Source organism: Aquila chrysaetos, chromosome 7 (genome assembly GCF_900496995.4).
Source record: "Aquila chrysaetos chrysaetos chromosome 7, bAquChr1.4, whole genome shotgun sequence".
NCBI classification, from domain to species: domain Eukaryota; kingdom Metazoa; phylum Chordata; class Aves; order Accipitriformes; family Accipitridae; genus Aquila; species Aquila chrysaetos.
Genome location: NC_044010.1, coordinates 39,696,349 through 39,720,243, shown reverse-complemented (window position 1 = coordinate 39,720,243; position 23,895 = coordinate 39,696,349). Strand labels below are relative to the sequence as shown.

The following is a 23,895-nucleotide window of genomic DNA, read 5'->3' as shown; positions in this document are numbered from 1 at the left end:
CCAAAAAGGAAGGAAAGAGAAGGAACAGGTGAGTTCAAACAAAAAGTGGGTGTGGAAGTGCAACTAAGGAGCTGCACAGAGTTGAAGGTACTTTGAGGGGGACGCAGGAAGAGGGCTGAAACAAGCAGGCAGCGCGAAGCAGAGAGAAGCCAGCCACAACTCTAGAAAAGTCTTTCAACGTCCAAAGGCCAGTCCTTTGGCTCTTGCTGCTGCTGTGCCAGCTGTTGGCTACTGGCTGGAGCGTCCAGCAAGCTGCTCTTTCCACTTTCCTTGGGGGAGGCCCTCAATTATGGAGGCTGCATCTCCAGAGAAAGTACCAGAGACCACCAGGTGACCGTAAGTCGTGGATCTTTGATGATAAATTCACTTACGCTGCACAAGTTCACATCGTCAGGGGAAGATGTGACAACTGTGCGTTTGTGTCATGTAAGAGTTGCTCTCACTACCTGCTCCGAGATTTTCCTTCTTTGTTTTTTTTTCCTTGCTTTCGACTAGGGATCTACTCAGTGGCCTAAATTTTCTGTTCCTCACAAGCTCTGCCTGGCTCATGCATGAAGGGGCCAAAGATGGCCTCACGCCTTTGCCGGTCTTCACGGCACCTGCTTAGCTTTCCGTGCAAACTGGCCTCGGGCTGCCCTCCTTCCGATTCGGCTACATCCTTCGGCTCTGGCTGCTCCCCAGCCAAGCAGCGCCTTCCATGCGGGAAGGAAGAACACCCCCCCCCCCCCCACGGCAGGACGAGCCGCACACCAGAACCGAGCCGGCCGGCTTCCCGCCCCCGCCCCGGCCCGGCTCAGCGGTCTGGAACCGCGGGTCAGTCACAGCCACCTCTTCCACGGTTCACCGGCCGCTCAGGAAGCGCTCGCTGAGGCGCCGCTGGGGCGGCGGCCGCGCCGAGGGGCGCTGAGGTGGGGGGGGGGGGGGGGCAGCAGCGGCGGCCGCTCCGCCCCGGCGTGGGGCAGACCCCGGCCAGCGGCCGGTCTCGCCGCCCCCCCCCCCCCCCCCCCCCCCGGTCGGCGGTTCGGCAGCGGCCGCCTCGCCCCGCCGCCCCTCAGGGCCCGAGAGCCGCCGGGCGTCTGTGGGGGCGCCCCCTTCCCGCCTCTCCCGCTGCCTCCCGCCTCCGCCGCGCTCCCTCCTCCCCGCTCCCCCGCCTCCTCCCCCGGCAGCTCCCCGCTCGCTCCCTCCTGCCGCTCCCCGCTGCGCAGAGCGGAGCGCCGCGCCGGCGGGGGCATGGAGAGCCAGCGCTGCTTCGCCAACCGCTTCGATGACTACCCGGGCAGCCCGGCGGCGGCGCCGGACAGGGAGGCGGCGGTGCCGCTGGTGACGGCCACCATCGAGCGGATCCTGAGGGAGCTGCCGCCCCTGGGCGGCCCCCGCGGCTGCCAGGGCGGGCTGTACGGCGGCGTGGCCGGCGTGGCCTACATGCTCTACCACGTCGCGCAGTGCCCGCTCTTCGCGCCGTCGCGGGAGGCCTACCTGCGGGCGGCCCGCCGCGTCGTGGACGCCTGCCTGCGCTACCAGGAGGGCGGCGGCGAGGCCGACGCCGACACCCGCGCCGCCTTCCTGCTGGGCGGCGCCGGGGTGTACGCGGTGGCGGCCCTGGTCTACCGCGCCCTGGGGCTGCCCGACTTCGCCCGCCCGCTGGGCAAGTTCCGGGAGCTGAGCGAGGTCTGCGCCCCGCTCTCCTTCCTCGAGTGCGGCTCCGACGAGCTCTTCGTCGGCCGCGCCGGCTACCTGTGCGCCGCCCTGGTGCTGAAGCAGCGGCTGGGCATGGAGGTAAGGGGCGGGAGGCGGCGGGTCACCCCCGGGGAGGGAGGGGGGAGACCGGCCCCGCCGTCGGGGCCGTCGGCGCGTCCCCTGGGAGCTGGCGGCGGTCCCTCGGGCTGGCGCCGAGGCGGGGCAGTGCCCTCGCCTCTGCTCGGGGCTAGAGGGGGATGCGCCGGGGCTCCCACCAAAAACAAACAAACAAACAAACAAAAAAGCGCCTTTTCCAGCTTGCGCTTTGGGGGCACGCTTCGGGAAGAGGCCCCCCCGGTGTTGTGTGTGTGTGTTTTTCTCTGTTTCTCTCGTAGCCGTTTCTCCGCAGCGCTCCTCCCCTCAACTCCGAGATGCGTCTTTTGGAAGAGGGAGCGGGGGGGCACAGGGCGTGCGGGATGCGGTCCCGCCGCCGGGGCAGGGCCCCGGGAACAGGGCGCTGCATCCCGCAGCGCGTCGCTCCCCGGGCACGCCGAGAGCATCAGCTGTTGGCTGCCAGGTGGTGAATTATTTGGCAGGAGCCAGCCCGGGCTTTTCAAGAATATTTCGGTAAAATGAAGCGGGTGGGAAAAAGGAACAGTGTTGGGCAAAACAGAGCAAGGAACCTTGTAAAGATAAGTGGTGCTGTGCTAGAATTTGCAAGCAAGATTTTCAGAGGCGCTTGGTCTTGCTAACCCCAGTATACAGAAGCTGGTGGTCTTTTGGAAATCTGGCCACGAATTTTGGTGGTTTTCATGAACGGGAGCTGTTTTTTTCTGGAAGCTTGAGATGTGATGATGGTTCAGTGTGCTATGGTTTCAGTAGTCGGGACATTACCCCAGGATATTGTCATTGTCAGCGCTGACAATTCAGAGCTTCCACTGACTACAGCGTAAGAATTAATGCAACTGATTCTGTTTGCTGTGGTGTTTGTTACTAAGTGGTCAGTGGAGTGTCTGAGCAGGCATTTGTTAGATTTTTGTTCCTGTCCTCTTGTCAGGTCCAATCTGTGTTTCCTCTGTTAATCACTGATTTGCAAGTTCATATGCTTCTGGCTTTCTTTCCTCCTGCAAGAGGAAGCAACTATTACAAGTAAATAAATGATGTAAAACCAAGTGGCTCTGCCCCATCCAATACCAGTCACTGCAGTCAGAGTCCAAGGAAGTTCATTTAATGGAGGACTCGGGAGGCTCCAGGGTATCCAGAGAAGGCAACAAGAATGTTAAGTCAGTTGAATGTTTTGATTGCCTTGAACAAAAATTCTTACAGCACTAAGCATTTAAAGTAGCATACCATACGTGCTGTTTCTTCGCATAGGATTGTCTGACAATCTTACCCATAGTAATGGTTATGTTATTTGTAACCATAACATAACCAAACTTTTCATTCTGACAGCATTTTCTATGAGAGGAAAGTTTTGTAGACACATCACAGTCCTGTGCAGCAGTGCTAGGCTGAGGGGATGGTTTCTCACTAAGGAATAACCATGCCTATTAATTCAGTTTGCACTGGGCAAGTGTGTCTAGTACCCGTGTCGGTGCCTATGATGGTGTCGTGACATACCAGCTGAATGAGCCGGCACCCTGGACTCTCCTGCTTCATTTAATTCCTTCATCCATTTGTCTGACGTCCTTGAGAGCAATCGCTGAACAGTTTGGAGACTAGGTGCAATCACCTCTGACGAGCAGCGTGAGAAAGGGGAAAGCTCTCCTCTCTGTTTGCTTGCTTGCTGAAAAATTATGCCTTATGTCGCTGTAAAGAGTTAAACATCCCCACAGATGAGCACAGGTATGCAGTTATTGTGGAATCCATTTAGCAGGTGGGTTAAGTACAATCATAGAGGGATTTATTTTGCCAATAAAAGATATTCTGTGTCCCCTTGCTGATGTTTTAATCGGTAGGCTAACATGCTTCCATAGTATTATTTATTCTGTCACCACATTGTAATTTTAAATCTATAGTGCAAGAAATAAATTGAAATAATCTAAACTGTTAAGTATTAATAAAACCAACATTAATTTTAAATTTTAACAAAACCTAAAACTTTTAATTAAAATATTTTGCTCCTTGATGAGGAAAATGATAATGATTTCTAGTCTATGTGTACTCATGCTTGAGCAAAATTTGGGTCTTTTGACAAATGTTCCCATCCTAATACAGAATTACTGTAATTCGTACATTGCCAGACTAGACCCTGCATCTTTTTTACAAGTGAAGAAAGGGATGCCCAGAGAGAGTGTATGTCATCTGTTACCCAAGGTCAAACAAACGGGAAGCCAGGTACATCCCAGAATAGTAGCAATGTCTTGTGATTCGAACCACTGGAAAATGCTACCTCCTGTAATTTGATTGTGCACAGCCTTACATGGCTCATTGCAGCATATTTTCTTGTTTCCCACGTTCTTTTTTTGAGGACGCTGTACAAACATTTCCAGCACAAAGTGAAATCCATTCCTTGCATTGAAATAGAGCCGCTGCTGCCCGTATGGTTGTTTTTTCCTCTGAAGAAGTCAAATGGTGACCTATATACAAGAAGCCTTTGAAGAAAGGCTTTTTGAGCAAATTTTACAATTTATGTTTTGGGTTTGTTTTTTGTCTTTTCCAAGCAGGGAAGGAAGGAGACTGCTTTATTTCAGTAAACACCAGTTTAGCTCAGCTGCTGTGCCCTGATGCTTCAGTTTCTTGCTGAAGAGTCTCGGTGTTTTAAAGCTTCGCATATTCTTCAGAAAGTTAGTGGACAGTCCTGAAGGATCCAGTCGGTTGAACAACATTGACCTCATGTGAAGAAGGCATTTGCATTCAGCTGGTTTTCAGAGTTTTAGGCTATTGCAGCATTTTTCCCTGATGAATTAATTGAGAGTTTTTGCATGAGTAAGGATTACTTCAACAGTCAACGCTTAACAGGGTCTGACTTTCATGATGCACTGTGCATTAGAAAAGATGTTTGTTTTCATCCTTTCTTTAATTTCCATGACATTGTAGTCGCTGCTTCCCAGGCAGAGATGGGTAAAATACTGTTTTGGCAGAAACGATGTGTCATTTGTGTAAGGTACATATAAATAAGGTGTATGTGCTTTAGCTGTCCTTAACTGCTGTGTTTTCACTGTTCGGGAGAAATTTTGTTTCTGTTCTGTCTTCTTTGGCTACCTCTTTTCCTGATGCTTGTAGTGTTCGTTCATTATGTGTTCTTGGAGAAATCTGTCAGTCCTGCTTTTAATTCTCATCACTCAGTCTCTATTTGCTTGTGCAAACAGTAGTAGTAAGACACCATTAAAATGGTGGTCCCATCCCCCTGTTCAGATGGCATTTTATCCTCTCCTCATTTTTTCTCAGTGATGTTTCTGTCTCATTTCGTGGTTGATGGAGCATGGTGTGTCTCGGTAGTTGCACTTCCTTCTGGCAATGTAACCGTCAGATGACAGAGGAAAAGGTACAGAAGTTCAAGCGGCTTCTTGCATCACCATCTGCTAAGATGTTACCGCCTTTTAGCACAGCTCAGGTTTTCTTTTAATAACTGACTGAACTGATGGGCTTGACTGACTTCCACTAGTTCTGGGTTGCAGCAGAAAAGACAGCGATGGGTAGCAGTGTACCACGTAGAAGGCAGGGCAGCATTTTGCATGACTGCCTGATGCTGTGGTTTCATTAGAGGCTGTAGTTTTGAAAGACATTGGGGACACCGTAAGAGACCCTTGCCTGCTGTTGCAGTGGTGACAAGCTGAACCAGCACACTATGCCAGCAACACAGCCAAACCAGTTCCCTTGTGGGCTGAGTCAATGGGGTGAGTCTTGAGAGCCTGCAGAGACCTTAAGCTCTTTCATGCCGCTGTATGGTTAAGCTTTCTGTCTCTGTGGCAGAGGGGCATCTCAGTTTCCCTTTCCAACAAATGCGATGTCATGATTTGGTGTGTTTATGAGGTTGTTGTCCCGTCACAGGGAGGGCACAATTCTGATGTTATTCTGTTATGGGATGCCCAGAAAGGGCAATGGTCTTTCTAGCAGGACTCCGTTAAGTGTAGGGCCCTGCTAAGAACTGTACTTACCCTGGCTGCTTGTCTACCACCAGAGTCTCTTTTCTCATGGACCTCCCAAGACTGCAAATGAAGCTGACCAACTTCACCTCGTGCGTGGAAAACAAAAATAGCGCTACTGTGCGATGTTGGGGATCTGGGTGCCACAGCAAGGGAAGTGTGAGGCAGGACTGTCTTTAAAAGACAGTGGAACAGACTGATGTGCAGTGCATGGGACCCGATAGGTCCAGCCAGTGTATTTCATAATACTCTGGGAGAGAAGATACAAATGAATGAAAACTTTCTTTCAACTCCTCAGACAACTCTAGATGCTATTACTTGTTCCTTAGAGTCTTCCCTCCAGCTGGTGTTTAAAGACTATTATAAGTTACTTTGCTCCACATTTTTTGGTGGTTTTTTTTCAATCTCTTAGAAAAAAATTCAGAAAGTGTGAGAGGAAGGAGCTTCCTGAATGCTGCCTAGAACATGTTAATTTGCAACTCTTTAAAGTGGAGTGGAAATGTATTAATGCTGAACATAGTGTTTATGAAAGACACTCAATGGACTGATCTTAGAAAGGGAGATCTGCAAAATACCCACAGAAGAGATGTACCTCCAAGTGCTGTAGCGCAGAGTCCCCATGTTAAGACTTTTAATCTCACCTGCGCCTGAAAGGGAAGCGTTGTCCTTTGAGGTGAGATTTCATTCCTTCTCTGTGCCCATTGAAGTCCTTTCTCTCTGTGGAAGAATTTGCCAGCTTATCTGAAACGTTACGGTGGTTGAAATGTCAAATAGCGTGGTGCTAGCTGGAGCTGTACTGATTTCATTATTTCATTTTACACAGGCCACTACGCAGCCAGGTTGTCGTTTTTTGCCACAGAGGATTAAAATGAGATAACAGTAAAGATAAAAAGCTTTTGATCCTAGCCTGCCTCTTTTAAATGTACATTCCTCTAGCCATGATTTCCCAAACCACACACAGGGGCTAGATTTTGCATTAATTTGCTTAAATTGATGAATTTAAACCAGGAGTTGAAAATAGGAGTTTTCTGAAGTAAACAGTGAAGCAACGGGAATTATTTGCATCCAGATTTTTTTAGAAAGCATTCTGAAATAGTTTGGGTCTACATTTCAGAATTTCTCTGTTTCCCTTCAGCAGGGCAGCACGAATCTTTTTTTATTTTAAACAGCATTCAAATTCTGAGATGGTGACATCTTGAAAATGGCCACCTGGATTCAGTTCAACATAGTGGACACTGAATATCCAGTTGTAGAGTTAAAGTAGAAAATTTGGGGTTGAAAGTGTTGAATTTCAAGTGTACTATGTAACAGCCAGTAAAAAAGCACTGTGGTACAGAGGGTTTGGTGTGAATCCTGCCAGGACTGGAGCTTTGATTGACACAAGTTTAGCTACATGCATTATATATTCTGTTGCAGAAATACAGATTTCAACCGCTTATAGCTGAAGAGTGGTATTAATCTGCCATCGTCTTCTAAAAAGACAGTTTTGTACAAAAGCAGTGTCATATCTCTGTACTGCTTTGTGCTGTTGGAAGAATGTTTGCCTATGCAGCAGCATCTTTTTGCTGAAAAAGCAGCCCAAGCAGTAATACTGATGTTATAATACCAGTTTTTAACAAAAAAAAAAAAAAAAAAAAAAAAAAGAAATGTATTTATCCAGAGGCGTCTCTTGTATCCAAAATAGATCTCTACTTTCCCATCCTTCTTCTAACTCCTTTACATTTCACATACTGGAAGTTAACTCTTAAACCTTGTCAGTTCAGTCATCTTCCTCATCATCACCACAGAGCCTAGCTAGAAGCAGAGGTCTTTGTACTCTGCAGAGCAGAGTGTGCTGCCCCAGGCTTGAAGATGAGAGCTGCAGAACAAAATGCAGGAATCAGAAGGAGGGCTTTTTGTGGAAAAGGTGCTGAGCAGTTCTTTGGACCTGTGGAGCGTATCTGGTGACTGAATCTCTGCAAGCATCCGGAGCCGTCAGAGCATTTGAAGCAGAGAAGCAGGGAATCTCTCCAGCAGAGAGGCGCAGGGCTTAGATGGAAGCTACTGTTCTTCACAGCATCAGTTACTTGTGGTCAGTTTGGTGGCACAGTACAAGGAGTTTCTTAAATCTATTGCCTTAGGTTTTCAGATTTTTGTGTGTTGTATTTTATACATACATCAAAGAACTTTATTACAGTACCGTGTTTCTACAGGTAGCTATATTTGACATTTATGTTTTCCTCCATGACAAAGGCTAATAGTGATTTTTTGGCACAGTTTTCACAAAGGACCAAAAGCCACAGTTAACCGTGTTAACTCACAGTTAATACTGGTTGACATAGCAGAATGAAAGAGTGCATGTGTAGAACATGCATATATGGTGGAGTGTGTGGAGGCAGAGAAACAGGCAGGCATAGAGAAGAAAGGCATTTGGCGGAGGCTGAACAGAGAGGAGGAAGAAAGAACGAATAAAAAAGGAAAAAGAATAAGTTACCAGCAAAAATATAAAAATGGAACGCTGCAGAGGGGTAGCAGAATTCAAAGATGAAGGGAAAAAGGCAAGAAATAACTTAGACCCTGGAGCAGGGGAGATTTAAAATGAAAATCAGGTTTTCTGGCAAACTGGTGTGGATCTGATGGCTAATATTCAATTTAGAAGAAGATAAAAGTTCAACAGAAGAGTAGAGACAGGGAGAAGATGGGTTAGGGAGCGGGCAGAGGAGTAAACTACCTTTCGTTTAGGAAAATTACTATTTTTGTCTGCTTGTTTTTTGTTTGTCACTCTTCTGTCACTGTATTCTCTTCGCATAGGCTCATACACTTACAAAAATAGCTGTCACCACATTCAGTGCTTGCAAATTCAGAGCACAACATTATGTCTTATATTCCATATTTTCTTTCTCTAAGGAATAACTGAGGTAACTACTTGAGGTCTAGAAGCAAATATGGGCATTTTCATGAACATTGCTGTACTTCTTTTGACACTGATATTTTCCTATTACATGCATATAATACTATAAATTAGTATGTAACCTAAATGGTAATGCTGTTAGTAAACCTTACTTTGGAACAGGCTAAAGAAGCAAAAATGTGAAAGACTGAGCTGCTCCTGACAGGAAGAACAGAGCACGAGGCTAACAACAATTACCAATGAAAGTGTAACATCCTCAGCACTTTACAGCACTGAAATGGAGGGATAAAATTAAGCCTTAAGTTTCTCCATAGTCGTTTAATACACATCGTTAGAACATTAGACTTGGTACGTAAATCATAGCACAGCTATGCACCACAACTAGCAGGGCCCAAATATAGAAATCATCCTCCTCTTTCCTCTCTCCTCCATTAAATCAATAGACCCTACTTCTCTCTGTTAATTCAGCTGAACAGTCTTAAAATCAACCTACCACCCTATTGACAGGCTGTATAAAGACTGCAGAGCAGTTTACTCAGACAGTAAACTGCTGTCTTGAGCCTCGCCTCCAAGCAGTAGAGGTGGCTCTGTAGAGAGGATCAGGGAGGCAATTAAAATGGGTAAAAGTCCCATGGTCCTGCTCTGCTGCTGCAGGAGCATCCCATCACAGCATGGTGCAAGGCATTTGCTATAAATGGGAGTTTTGTTTGTCAGCCAACTTCTCTATTCCACCCCCTTTTTAAAAGATCAGAATTCAATATATGCAATCAGGTCACCATTTTTAATAAGACAGTGTATCAAAATGCCTCTTTGTCTGTGTCTGTCATGCAGTTCTTTGACCACTGACAAGCATGAGATTAAGCACCGAGTGATGTTGCGTAACCTTCTGTCCACTCCATTACAATAGGGCTCAATGAAAATACCCAGTCAAAAACAATTATTTCTTATCTATGTTGTAGGATTATTTTCAAGTGATAGTTAGTGAGCTGATTAATATTTCTAGGAGTAGCAAGGCAAAATAATTGAAATAGTTATTTCATTTTAGGCAAACATGATCAAGAAGTATCTAATAGCAGTCCAAGCTGTTGCTGAGTCATTTGGTGTTTCTCAGCTTGGTATATTTTGATGTCTGAGAGCAGAACCATAAATCTGTTTTTGCAGCAAATCAAATGAATTCCTCATTTTAATGGCTTAATATCTCTTGTTGAAGAACAGTGGATCATGAGTGAGATGGAATGGATGTCAGATAGCACTGAATAACCGGAGGAGGGGGAAATGCGGCAGATAAATACACCTTCTAGCTGTCCAAGGCATTTAGTTATTTTGTGTGGCTAATCTTTTTCTTCACAGAATACTTCTATGCCCTCATTGGTACAATGTTAATGTAATTGACCATTGTAAGCTGGGGATGTACTGGTCAAATGTAGATTTCATTGTCAAGGAAATGGAAGCTGCTCTTAAGTGTGGGCCTGGGGCTAGAAGCTGCACAGGACAAAGCAACTCTCCACTGGTGGGTCAGTGCAGAACTGGAAAATGGTGGGTATTGTATGTTCCATACTGGCAGTGTTCTGCAGTTTGTCCACTCAGTCCTGACAACCAGATGATATCCCTACCAGAATCAAAGAACTGGTAGGGACCTTTAGAGGTAATTCAGGCTACGGTCTAGCCCCCAGGCAGGTGTACCTGTGCCTGTGTCATCCCTGGCAGCCTCTCTCTAACCTGCTCTTCATACCACCCACTGATGGAGGATCTGCCGTCTGCCTTGGCTGTCTGAGACACTTCCCTATTAGAAAGTCTAGCCTAATGACTGATCTGAATCTTGCTGTAATTTAAGCCTGATACTCCTTGCCCTGACCATTGAGAAATAGTGAGAAATTCTGTTCCTCTTTACAGAAGCTCTTCATACGTTTCAAGACTGTTATAGTTTCTACCCTTAATCTTTTCTTGTTGTAAACAAACAATCCTAATCCTTCCAATCTTCCCATGTGTGTCATGTTTTCTACATCTCTAGTTGTTCCCATTACACTCCGCCAGACTCTCTCCAGCCTTTCCTGTACAGTGCCATAAGTTGGACACACGATTCTAGCACAGGCTTTTCTAATTGAGCAGAGAGATAACTTTGTGTTTCTTCCACGTCTTGTTTCTATTTATACAGCTCAGTAAGGTGTTTGCATCTCACACCCGTGTGACACTGACTCACATCAGCTCATGACCTGCTGTTATCCAGCAGTCTTTTAATGGGCCGCTGCTACATGGACAGGTATTCATTAGGAAAAGCCTCTGAACAAGTGAAGTAGGTAGGGGTCATACAAAGACAATCATTGAATCGCAGAAGCTGTGCTGTGGTACGCAAAATGAGAAGCTTCTTCAACTGAAGGAGCTTTGTTTCATTAATGCCAACCAGAGAATCTCCTTTCCTTTGTTCCCTGAATAAAACTGGGAATATGTTATTCTATGTTGTAACACCAGACGTGCCATTGTATATTCAGGGGACATCTGTGAAGTGATAGGGTTCCTTTGTGGAAGTACAGTTGGAACAATAGATTTGAGAGGACCATATTAAGTCAATTATTTTGTCCACATTAGAAATCAAGGAATAAGTGAAATCTGAAGAAGTGTCTGGAGGTTAAACTTAGTCTGTTCTTGTGATTTACTTTTGTTGCTAATGTAAAGATAAAGCTCAGCGTTGTCTCTCTCCCTAGTTCTGTCACCTTCAGTGAGGGCCATTTTATATATTCTTGCATTCACCAGCAGCATGAGTCAATGGAAATCTATCCTTTTATTTTTATAGAAGTTTCTTATAGCTTCATCCACCATCACCAAATGTGGGGTTTTTGGCCTACCAGAACTGTCCTAACAAAAGCAAAGATTGTCTTGCAGTAAATTAATACTACAGGCAGGGGTTGGAAGCATCAGCCTTGCCATAGATGTTCATAGGACTTTGAGCGTGCCATTTTCACTAAGGTTTTTCATCCCTTTGTAAAGCTAACTCCTGATCTCTAGATATTTCTACTTGCCATCTGTGAAATGGCTAATGTTATACTTAATTGTTTCAGTTTTCTAAGGCAAAGCCAGTGATTAATTAGTCAAAATTACGGTTATAATAGCAATGGACCCCAAGATACACATTCCACATGTAGCTGTTTAGATTTGATCAGACAGAAGTTGGTCAAATATGAACTCAGGGAAAACTCTTAGTAGTAGAACAGCAAAACAAACTTCTTCAGCTTCTTTAAATAAATATTGATTTGTTTGTTCTTGGTCTTGCAGAGCTGAATCAATCATGAGCTTTCTTATGCCAGGCTGCCGTTTTCATACATACACATTTTTTATTATGCCAGCAAAAATACCTGGGAATAATGCTTATATAACTGCTGCACATCCAGAAGACAAAATGTAGACAGAGTTATAGTATGAATACATTTGTCCTTGTCGTGGTTTAACCCCAGCCAGCAACTAAGCACCACGCAGCTGCTCACTCACTTCCCCCCCAGCCAGTGCCATGGGGGAGAGAATCAAAAGGAAGAAGGTAAAACTCGAGGGTTGAGATAAGAACAGTTTAATAGAACAGAAAGGAAGAAACTAATAATGATAATAATAACAATAATAAAATGACAATAATAATAAAAGGATTGGAATATACAAAAGAAGTGATGCACAGTGCAATTGCTCACCACTCGCTGCCGGTGCCCAGTTAGTCCCCGAGCGGCGATCCCCCCACCCCCACTCCCCCCAGTTTATATACTGGGCATGACATCCCATGGTATGGAATACTCCTTTGGCCACTTTGGGTCATCTGTCGTGGCTGTGTCCCCTCCCAACTCCTTGTGCCCCTCCAGCTTTCTCGCTGGCTGGGCATGAGAAGCTGAAACATCCTTGAGTTTACACTAAACATTACTTGGCAATAACTGAAAATATCCGTGTGTTATCAACATTCTTCTCATACTGAATCCAAGACATAACACTATACCAGCTACTAGAAAGAAAATTAACTCTATCCCAGCCAAAACTGGGACAGTCCTATTTTGATTTTGTTCTCTAAGCAGTATGGGACTGCTAGCTTATTTTGGTAAAACAAATATTGTGAGGTAAATTTTTAAAAAAACACACAGGTAAGCTGAGTCAAAATCAAGAGTTGAACCTAAAGACCTCTAGAGGAGTAAAATCCACACCATCTGTCTGAACAGTGTATCGACATACGCACTTACATTTGGATTTGGTTCAGTCATACAGTGAAAGCATGGCCACGGCTGGAAGTCACCTCTGGAGAACTTCTGGTCCAGCCCCCTGCTCAGAGCAGGGTCCACAAAAGCAGATTGCTCAGGGCTGTGTCCACTTGGTTTTGAATATCTCCACTCTATGACCTCCCTGGGCATCCTGTTCCTGTTGGGCCACCCTCACAGTAAAAAAGCTTTCTCTTTAAGTAGAATTTTCTGTCATTGGGCACTGCTGAGAAAAGCCTGGCTCCCTCTTCTCTGCTGTCTCCCATCAGGTGTTTATACAGGCTGATAATCTCCCCTGAGCCTTCTCTTCTCCAGACTGAACGATCCCCGAGTTAAGACATGAAAAGCACCCATGGAGGGCCAGAAAAATTAAATGTGACTCCCATAAATTGCAGTCGTTCCTGCTCTGTTTGCCTCTTTCCCCAAAACCGGGCCACTCTTGTAGGGCTGCAGAGAACAGTTGTGTAAAATGACAAATCCAGCAAAAGAGAGGCATGGCATTGAGTGCTCCCAGGGCAGCGACAACACAGTGTAATCTGTAGCGTGAGGTAATAGTAATCCCTGTTAGTTAATTATACAGCACTTTGAGATCTTCAAATGCAAGGTAATGGCTAAGTGTAGTGGATGTTTGTTTACTGGTGGTGGTGGTGGTATGATTTGTCTCATGATTCTTGCTCCTCTTCCTCCTTTCTGTGTGAGGTTTGAACTCTTAGAGTAATCTGAACTGCGCCTTTGGGCACAGCAGTCTCTTTTTCCCAAAGCATGCTTGGTTTATACAGTCACAACTGAGAATAAGTAGCGCAAAGGGAAGATTGATAACACTTTCCTAATTTTATTATAGTACCAAATGGCAATCTTTTCACCAGGAGAAAAGTACAGATGGTGATCCCATTATTTACCAAGTAAGCTACATTTTAAAGAGCACAGTATCCCACACTTCCTCAAATTAATCCCATGACTCTTACTCTGCCCTTGAAATGTGGCAGTATTGAATTATAAGTGACTGTCTGTAACTGAAGTATGACTTGAATTGTATTTGGAATTGTGGGCATATTTCCAGGCAATGCTAACGGCACTGTATGCCACTGGAAACTCTTTTGTTACTGTCTTCTGCTTCAGAACTGTCTTTGTTGATGTGCCTGGGAGGATCTGGGAGCCACGTACAGATGATCAGGATTTTTACTACATCAGACTGCTACCACAGTCTAAGAGTAGGGGAAAATTCAGATGACTCAGAGGACTCGATCACCTTCATCTGGTTTTCCTGCATTACGTTGTCAGCATTCTTCTCGTAGCTTAAGTTGATATTTCTATTCAGTGGCTTATTGGCATGGCACAAATTGCAGATCATCACACAAAGTAAAAGTGGCATGATGCCAGCATGGAGTTCTCCAGAATTACCTTTGCTTGAAAGCAATGCTGGTGCTACTTTAAAGTGACTAATTTATGCTTCTGTTAGCCTGTGAATGCTGCTGTTGTGCCATTTACATCATTTAACTAATTTCGTAGGTAGCCACATTGTTCCTCAGCAGCAAATATTTAGACATACTTCTAGATGTCACATGCCTCATAAATATCTGCATAACAGAACTATGCATATAAAGCAGCATGACTTAGAAGAATAAAGAAGTCTTGCGAGACAAACAAGATCACTTGTTGTAAATAACAGAATTATAAAATTAGTGGCTGATGAAAGAGCAGTAGCCAATACCCTGTTTACATTTGAATAGGGCTTTTGATGCAGTGTCAAAGATAATCTTCCTTGAAAACTTAATTCATGCTGGCTTGGATGGGGACATTGTAAATTTGGAATTGACTGAAAGACCACGAGCAAGCTAATCATAACTACTAATAAAGGACTGATATAGGAACCAGCCATATTTATTATCCTCATTAATGATCCAGAAGAGGCAGCTCACTGGATAAGACTTGCTTTGGCTTTTAAACTGAGACAAGTGCCAGATACCGTACAGAGGCAGAGGAAAAGTATGAAAACAGCTCAAGAGATTCAAAAATGAGCTAAAACAAGGTTTATTTTTAGCAGTACAAGCACATGTATCTGGGGAGAATTATCTAATAAATCTTACCCTGTATGCTGGGAAGAAACTGAGATTCAATTAAGACCAACATGACAGGGCCTGAGTTACTTGTGTACTCAGTTCACGTGAGTGTCAGCATATTGTCTGCACGTGTGCTGCATCACTGCTTGTACATCTGGATGTAACATGATAGCACATCAGAGTTGTATGCTTACTTTAATGAAAATTAAGGTTATGTTTCTTTGCATTTATTCTGCATGGGAATGAACAGCTAATATAAATGAAAAGTCATAACCAGTCCTGACAGAGGTTAACACAACGTGGTATCCAAAAGGTCAATGAAATTTTGGGCTGCCTACACAGCTGTTCCGCCCAACAGAGGTATTATGGATTCACTCTCTATGATTCTTCAGGCCTTTCCATTGCCTAAAACCCACTGTGGATGCCAAGACCCAAAAGTTTTGTCATCAAAACTTTCCCCTGCTGGTGACTAAGGTTGGATATGCCTAAATGTCCAAGGCACCTAGTTTACACCCTTGAAGTCTTCTGGGCATCTTTTGATAGACATGCAAATCCTGGGAGCGGTGTGTTGTGGGACATACAAGCCACGCCAAAATTTATAAGCCAACAGCTGCATCACTCGCCATCCATGGAGCTCTGGTACAGATTTAGAGCGCTCTCTTTTCTCCATGGTGTTTATGCAACTCCTTCCAGTTGCCTTCCCACAGTAGCAGCAGTTTGCACTCCATCTCACCTGCTGTACCTCGTCTCTACCTCCTCCAAAGGAGGCTGCAAAGCTGCAGCTGGGGAGCACGTCCCACCTAGCTCCTCTCTCCCTGTTGCAGCCTCTCCCAGATTGCTGGAGGTGCTTTTCTCGCAGAGCCCCAGGCAGGATCTGGCCTGCTGTGGAGTAAAAGCGAACTAAGCATCATGTCTTTTCCCATTAGCAGGGGCAGAATGTGTTCACCTCTCGTCACTCTTACAGGTTTTAAGACCAAATTGGGCTCTGAGCAAATCACGGTCCAAATGGGGGTCATAGTCTCTTCCTTTCTGTATGCAATAACCTTGAGATTTCATCACTAACCTGGTAATTCAAATTCACATCCCTTCTTTTTCTGGCGCAGTGCAAGAATTTAAGCTGATGCCTCTAAGCTGAGTGTGCTGATGGCTAGAGCAAGTCTCTCTTATTGCAGCTCTGATTGAAATTACTTATATAAAATACTCAAATGTTCTTCAGAGCAGAGCCTGGAGGGTGGTGCCCCAAACTCCAGGCTCCAAAGTCACTCTGTTTCTTTGTCACCCAAAGTGTAAGCACGGAAAGAAACTCTTCCTGCACAGCTGAGGCACACTAACTGCAGAACAGCTCTGAGTAACGATTTTCAAACTGTGTTACACACAGCACAACATGGACGTTGTCCAAAGTGTTGAATGCTTCCACTCTCTTGCAGTGAGGAGCACAGTAGTATACAAACAAATCTTTCTTCTTTAGGATTTGTTTCCAGTGCTCCATCTAACTAAACATCTTGTACCAGTACCAGATGACTCAGAGTAGCTGCACAAATGTCTGTGGAAGGTAATTTTGAAATGTGTTGTCTGTAACATGCCTAACCTGCTTTTTTTAAGGACTGGCTTTATGCTCTGAAGTACAAGGGTTTACCTTTCTTCCAGAATTGGTGGGCTGAGTTCTGGGAGTTGATTGTATGACTTGGCCTTGCAACATCTGTCAGGAGTAAATGTTCTTACAGTGTAATATTTGATGAGTTGAAAGGTGATAAAATATTTATTTAAAAAACACAGGCTCTGAAGAACTGTAATTTAATTCAATTGGATTGGTGGGGCACTTCTGGCAGTTAACCCAAAAATCTTTTTAAAAAATTCTCACCTTAATTATAGAGAGGTTCAGTTGGTTTGTTAAAATTCCACAGCGTGAGTGGACTCAGCTAAATTTTGCAGAAACAAATTCCCTAGCTTACTTGAGTCTTGGGTGAGCAGAGAGATATTTTGTCTTTAAACGTGCTGCTTTTCATAAGCTAGCATTTTGTTCTTACATTACAAAATCAAATAACTTTTTGTGTTCTTTACCACATTAATTACCTCCTGTCCAGAAAAGAAATGTTGCAGTCTTTTTAGCTTCACTTCTTAGGAGAATATCTTACTTGTCTCTAAAATATCTGTTTCTGCTTGATTTTTTTTTTTTTTTATTTTGATATGGGAGAACAGACCTGGAGAATTATCGGAAGAAAGAACAAAGCAATGACTGCTAAAGTAGCTTTTTAATAACCATTTCAGTATTACTCTCATGCATCCTAACACTTTTTGTTTGCTTTCCACAGTGCTCTAATATACTAAGCAGAGATTTTCACTGAGCTGTTCACAGCACTATGCAAATTTTCACATATAGTTTAGGTCCTTCCGTAAGTGTAAGATTTTGAGGTCAAGGACTCCTTTAAGGTACTGAACTGTTACAGCTGTGCATGTGTTATACAGCCACCATCAGGGCATTCCATGCATTCCTACATAGCATCTTAAGTTGTAAAACCAAGCTTTTATTGGTTTTAAATGGGGGAAAAACACACAATATTGAAAGCATTGTGGTTGGGAGCCTCTAACACTGCCAACAACGATGTTCTCTTTCTTGAACCTTAATTTGAAACAGATGAAGAAAAGAATAGTTTTTTGGTTTTCTGTGCTTCTGTAGTTCACCTCTGCAAGTTGAGGACAGTAACAAGCTGTAAAGTCTGTTATGGATAGTCTTCCAAATGCTACTTTCTGTAGCAGAATTCTTTAGCATTTGGTACTACTGATTCTGAGTTGGGAGCGAAATATTCGGCGGTTGTGTAGAAGAGCGCGAAATGGATGCTTTGCCTCAACCTCTCCTCTCAGCCCCTCTCCTCCCCCATCTTTTTTTTTTTTGGTTCTGACACTTCTGCCGTGAGGTTTTGAGGAGGCATATCTATTTTCTTATGTAGTTCATTAAGCCTGTGAATGACGTATGTTCACTTGTAGACAGGGAGGAGGTCTGAACACTCAGAAAACAAGCCTAAAGGCATTTGAAGGTAGACTGGGAATTGTTGCATGGGGAGGATAAGAGGACTGGATGATGATGAAAGATGAGGAATTCAATATCTTTAACATAAAGAGGAAAAAACCATAAGGCTGCTAATAATGTATAGAAGGAAGTCTCTCTCTTCCTGTGTTTCAAATGTACCCGGCATATTTTGTGAGTTGCAGCCATGTGAACAACGCTAAACAAAACACTGAGGGAGCCAAAAAAAGGAGGAACAAATAAGTTATGATACCCAGCAACCCACTTCATATGTATAAGTAAATGGATGTGCAATTGCTTACATTGTAATATTTGATTCATTGAAAAGTGGTGAAATATTTTTGACAGGTGTACTCCAGGGCCAAACCTGTAGTCCTGACAGAAAAAATTTCCCCCTGGAAAACAGTGGAAATTTGGCCTGTCCCCTATAATCACAGCTGCACCTGTGAACCATGACCTAGCATAACAGCTTGAAAGGCAAATGAATTCCTGTTAAACTGAATATCAAGCGAGATCAGGTTGTTCTGTCCAGTACAATTTGATGGTGGGTGTATAAATTACAATCCTTCATTTTATTGCTCTGTTTTTAGTTCCTGAAACAAGGTGTTTGCAGTAGCAAAGAAGCTTTACAGCAAGAGTGTAAAGCTCTGCCTCAACACAAAATATAAACCGTTATTTGGAATTCTAGCTGCAGGGGAGTGGTGACTCATACCTCAACTGAAATTTTTAATCCTCTTTGATTTAGATAAGGAAGATGATATACTGCCCAGCTCGTCACAGGAAACAGTCTCCTTAAGAATATTTGTTGACATGAGGCAAAATTCTTACAGGAGTTCCAGGGAGAGCTACTGCTTATAAATGCAGCTTTATTCAATAGAGGCATAGAGTGTACACAGCCTTGAATTGAAGAAAAAGTGATGAAAAAACCGAAACATTTTTATTTTGTATAAGTCACGCACTCCACATTGGTGTAGAGCAATGAGTGAGAATGCATCTGCTAGTCACTTCCCTCCAAACTGACTAAAATGAGAGTAGGATCAATCCTGGAAGAGTTAGATGTTTGCTCAGCTGTATCTGTTAAGTTTCTCTACGCAGCTTCCACAAGCAAGGTCAGCATTTTACTCTGTCAAGTAAGCCATATTTCTGTGGCTTTAAAGGCTACCACAGACAAAATTATTAGCGGTCTCAACAGACTATGAGCCAGCCCCATGGTGTGATTGGCAAGACATGGAATAACAAGAATTTACAAGAATAATTACATGGCATAGAAACCCGAGTTTGTCAACCTGGTTATTAAGTGAATTATTGGACTCCGTTCCTGGGGGTCATGAAATTACTTTATTTTTATATCTTTGTTAGATATTATGCCAACTGGTAAAACTTCCAGCATTTCTTATATAGTACTTGCCAGGAGTAACACCCCTGAAGTCAAGACCCATTCAGGTCAATGAGGACTTTGATATTAAAAGCAGTATGAATGATCTAATAGGTGAAATGACTTTGACAAATTGAAAAAACTAAATACTGCATGAGACTGAAAAGGCTCTTTTCCATCACTCTGAGTGATTAAGATGACAGTATTACTTAAGAGGAATTGAACTATGAATATCCTTAGAGATATTGTCAAGGAACTAGCAATCAATCTTTTTCTGTCCCCATCCTAGACTTTTTATTTATTGTATTATATAGTTGCTTTCAGTGTAATCTTTTAGTTTTATTCATCTTTTTTGGTGATCTCACATGAACAACATAATTACTGTTGTTGAAGCAACTGAAGCTTTAATGTTATATACAATTGCAGCATGAAAAAGGTACTTACGATAAGCTGGAAATCAATAAAAGGTTGTGCGACCATACAGGTCCTGTGCAGTAATTTGGTCAGAGAGGTGCCTCAGTAAAGGGTGCAGTAGAAAAACATTTAATCATCCAAATGTGCTGTATTCAAACTGCTGACTCTTTTCTCCAGGCCAGTACCACGCTGAATTTGGATGTAGACTGTTCTCTTCAGACACAGCTAGTTAACACAGCCTGCGGGGCCCGGGAGCTCTTTCAGTCTTTTCTCTCTCTCTCCCTCTCTCTTTACACCCTTTCCCTCTCTCCCAGGGCCAGTTACGCCAGCCCGTCTCTGTTTTGTGACACCTTTTGCAATGTAGCACCCAGCTGGCCCTTCCCAGCCCAGACGAGGAATACAAGAGCTTGCCAACCACCAAGCACGTAGCCTTTGCCGGGAGAGAGCACTACAGCAGTGAGGTTTGTTAAGCTGGGTATATGAAGTGGTTCACAGTGCTCTTGTCCCTGTATCTTTCCCAACCAAACATCAGTTTGAAGGAACTTTATCAGTTTCCTGGAGAAAACTAGACTAAGTTTCTCAGAGCTTAAATTTTGAAGATGAACCAGAGGTGTCCTTGTTTCCTCTTACCCCTTGCAACAGTGCTTTCCAGTGCCTGATTTCACTCCTGTATTTAGTGGCACCTTCAAAATTAACTATGTCTTCATGAACTTGGCAGCAGTACAATTCATAATCTTAAGAGGGCCTAGCATGAACATTTCTCTTTGCACATTTATACTCCTCACGAGTAAATACATTACATTTTATTGGATCGGTGCCCTGTCAGATGCTGAGTGCTCTCCTTTCCAGATGAAGTAAAGGAATGATGGTATGGAAGTGTCTAGCTCTTTCTGGAGACCTTCAGGACATCTTAAAATATGGTTTATCAACTTTGGTTTCTAGATACAGTTGCCATTTTCATTTGTAGAACTCTGAGCTTAGGTCAGCTTCCCTGTGAAAAATACTAGCCTTTACTGACTGAGTCAAGGTCAAGTTCTGCCCATCTCATGTTGACCTGCAGATGTGTACAAACACTAATAAATTCATTTTTCCAAGGAGCGGTCTGCCTATGTTCCTGGTAGCAAATGGTGGTGCCCAACTAAACTGGACTTGCATCATTTTTGAGTTCAGACTAAAGGCAGTGCCATGGTTACTGCAATGTTTGGGGAGGCTCTCTCATCCACATTACAAAGTTTTTATCTTTTGCAAAGGCTGTTTCATGAATCCTGTTTCCTGCTGCTCTGGAGCTGGAAGAATGGCTAGTACTTCTTATGCCTCTGCATAGGTTCCATGCATCAACCAGTTCAAACACTGGGGTAGCTTTGCTACAGCAGGAGATGTCTGTGGAACAGATGAAGGCGTGGATTCACTTCGAATGAAATCAGCAGACCCGCTGTTAAGGGGAAGTAAGCTGATCCAAAATACACAGGCAGAGCAGATGTTCCTAGCTTAATAGTGTAAAAAACGGGATGGGATCCCGAGGCAGCACAGCTACAACACACTGGGCTGCCTGTTACTCAAACCAGGGTGCAAGGTGTCCAGCTTGGAAGATGTTTATCATCATAATGCAGAATTGTCAGGGACACGTATCTAGAGTGCAGAAGGATAGATCTCCCATCAGGAAATGACAGCTCTGTGCTGCAGTTTTGGCATAAGCTAACTACAGGACTCGTATACTGATGTACTTTCTGACTGAGCCTAAACAGAGTCAAAGGATTTCCCACTGATGAAGAAGTTTTTACATGAATAATCTTCCTCCTACCTGTGTGGGGAGCACAGATGGAAGGAAAGCAGTATCCGTGCAGCACTCATCTCTGACTCATTTGCAGCTGTCATAAACTGCCCCGATGTCTGGTGGAGTAGTGGATGACACACAGGAGCTCCAAACAAGGATTTGTATCACAGAATGGTGATCACTGATACATCCATTTTGGCCAGTTCCCAGGGTGTGTGCCCCCAGAATGGCCCACCCATGCGTTACGAGGCTGGTGAATAATACAGGAAAAAAGAAGAATTTTACTTGTTTGTTGAAAAAACTTGAGGTAGAATTCTGTAATGTAGAAAAGCCTCTCCAAGCAGCGCCGGATTTGTTTATCAGTTAGTTTGCAAATCTTACATTTTTACTGTTTTTAAACATGCTTTTCAATTCATGCTCTTGAATTTGGGTGCAGTTCGAGGGGGAGATGCTTGAAATTAAATTGTTGGCTCTGTCTGCTCTGTGGTAACTCTAACCCTCTACTAGGCAGAAGAGAACATGGAGCTGGGGTGCAGGTAGCTGCCATTTGAAAGCCATCATTCCCAGGATACCTCACTTCTTCCATGATGGGACTTGTCCTGAACAATTCCCTGCTGTCTTTGCTGTTGACCAGCCACATTCAGCTGAACCGCGTCTAGGCGTTCAAGAGGCAGACTGATACCTCCTAAGTCATGTTGGTTATCTGAATTGCTCTCCTCTTAGATCTGTTCCTTGACATCCTTCCTGCTTCAGTTCTCCAGCAGCAGAGAGTGGGGAGTTGTGCTTCCCGACTTTCTTCAAGTGAAGACGGTGATGGGGACCTCTTGTTTCCTTCCAAAGACGTAGGAGAGCCGCTATGTTAGAACTAGATAGCTGTATCCAGCCAGACCCTGGCACAGCTGTATGAGAGATGTTGGGGCCTGTCATTAATTGGGGGGGAGATAGATAGGAAAGAGGAACAGAGTGTAACCGGAGAAACTCATGTTTTACCTCTCTCTTCATTGACCCAGGATGGGGGGAGCTTGAAGAAAGGCCGATTGCTGTTTTTTCCTTGAAACTCTCCAGTTTAAGTTGAGACACAATAAATAGAGGTGCTCATTGCATTTGACCAACTGTGCAGTAACACCAGCTGCTCTCAACCAGCCTCCTACTACAGTAACAGTTGTGCTCCATCCTTTCCTGCAACACTTCACTTGCAGCCGTGTCTGAAATTTTCCCCTGGAACAAGGGGACAGGTTTAAAGAAAAGGACAGGTTTAACAGCAGAATTTCATGGGTTTAGTGCTACACAGTCCTGGCAAGTGAGACCTGTGGAAATTTTGTACTCTGTTAGCAATAACAAAAGTGCTCTATTGTCTTCTCTACCGGTAATCTGATTCATCAGGAATAAACGCCCTCTGTTTCTGATTGGACTCATGATTAGTGACCCACGACAACAGGATAGGACTGACATTGCTGTTTCCACACTGCTGAGGCAAAGAGCAGGCCTCGAAAACCCCAAAATTTGCATGTTAAAAACAAGCAATACCAGTGGGATCTACAGAGAAGTCTGTTTTACTCAAGATTGCAGTCAAGTACCATTTTCCAATGAACTGACAGAATCATATTAGTAGCTGTGCTGAGTCTACACACACTGTCATGTAGTTGTATTAATATGAGAAACTTGGGAAAGTATACTCTCCAGAAAGTACTATTTATGGTGCTGTTACAGCATGAAACATACTGCATTAGCAACAGTATCAGTAGTACTTCAGGAACTAATCTGATTCCTTGAACAAAGTTTTCAGGAGATACAAAAATTATTTTATTTTTTTTTTAAAGAAGGGTGTACTCAACACTGCTTGTAAGGAAAGCAGACGGATGTGCACTTAGGGCTGGGTTTTCCACTGTGCTGCAGGAGAGGTACATCAGTCAAAGTGGAATAACACTAGGGGAAGGCAGACCCCTCTCTCTTTGTACCTGCTACTCTTCCGTGGCTTCAGGTGTTAGCACCATCTGAAACAAAAAAAAAGTGGCCATGGCATTGCACGGAAAGGTCCCTGAACAATCCCAGCCCTTGTCTTTGGTAGAAAAAGATTAAGCTTAAGGAGTGAATGTAAACATCACGTAGTGCAGTAAGGTATCATTAAATTACCAAGTTGGCTCCAGCATCTTTCTGCTTCAGTCAGCTGTCCTGCTGAACACAGACCTGTATATCTTTTTGTACAGCGTTTTTGAGTATTATAGCTAATTCACAAGCTCCCTCTGCTGGGCTTCCAGCATAGGAGCCTAATGGCAAAGCTCCTGTTAGGTTATTTGTAGACTGATCCATTTTTTTTCAGCTTATTTTGACACTTTCTACAGCATCAGAAAAAGTGTATGATCAAATTC

At 44.0% G+C, this 23,895-nt stretch overlaps 1 protein-coding gene across 2 annotated transcripts in view; it reads left to right on the top strand.

The window, feature by feature from the left end:
- The first annotated feature begins 1,140 nt into the window (after positions 1-1,140).
- Positions 1,141-23,895, top strand: part of LANCL3 (LanC like 3) — a 38,874-nt gene continuing 16,119 nt past the window's right edge. For both annotated transcript variants that reach the window (XR_003924199.1, XM_030019714.1), the window contains exon 1: positions 1,141-1,776. Coding sequence is in view for 1 of the 2 variants with exons in the window: in XM_030019714.1 (XP_029875574.1) it covers positions 1,231-1,776 (546 nt within the window). In the remaining variant the exon portion in view is untranslated. The remainder of the gene's footprint in view (positions 1,777-23,895) is intronic.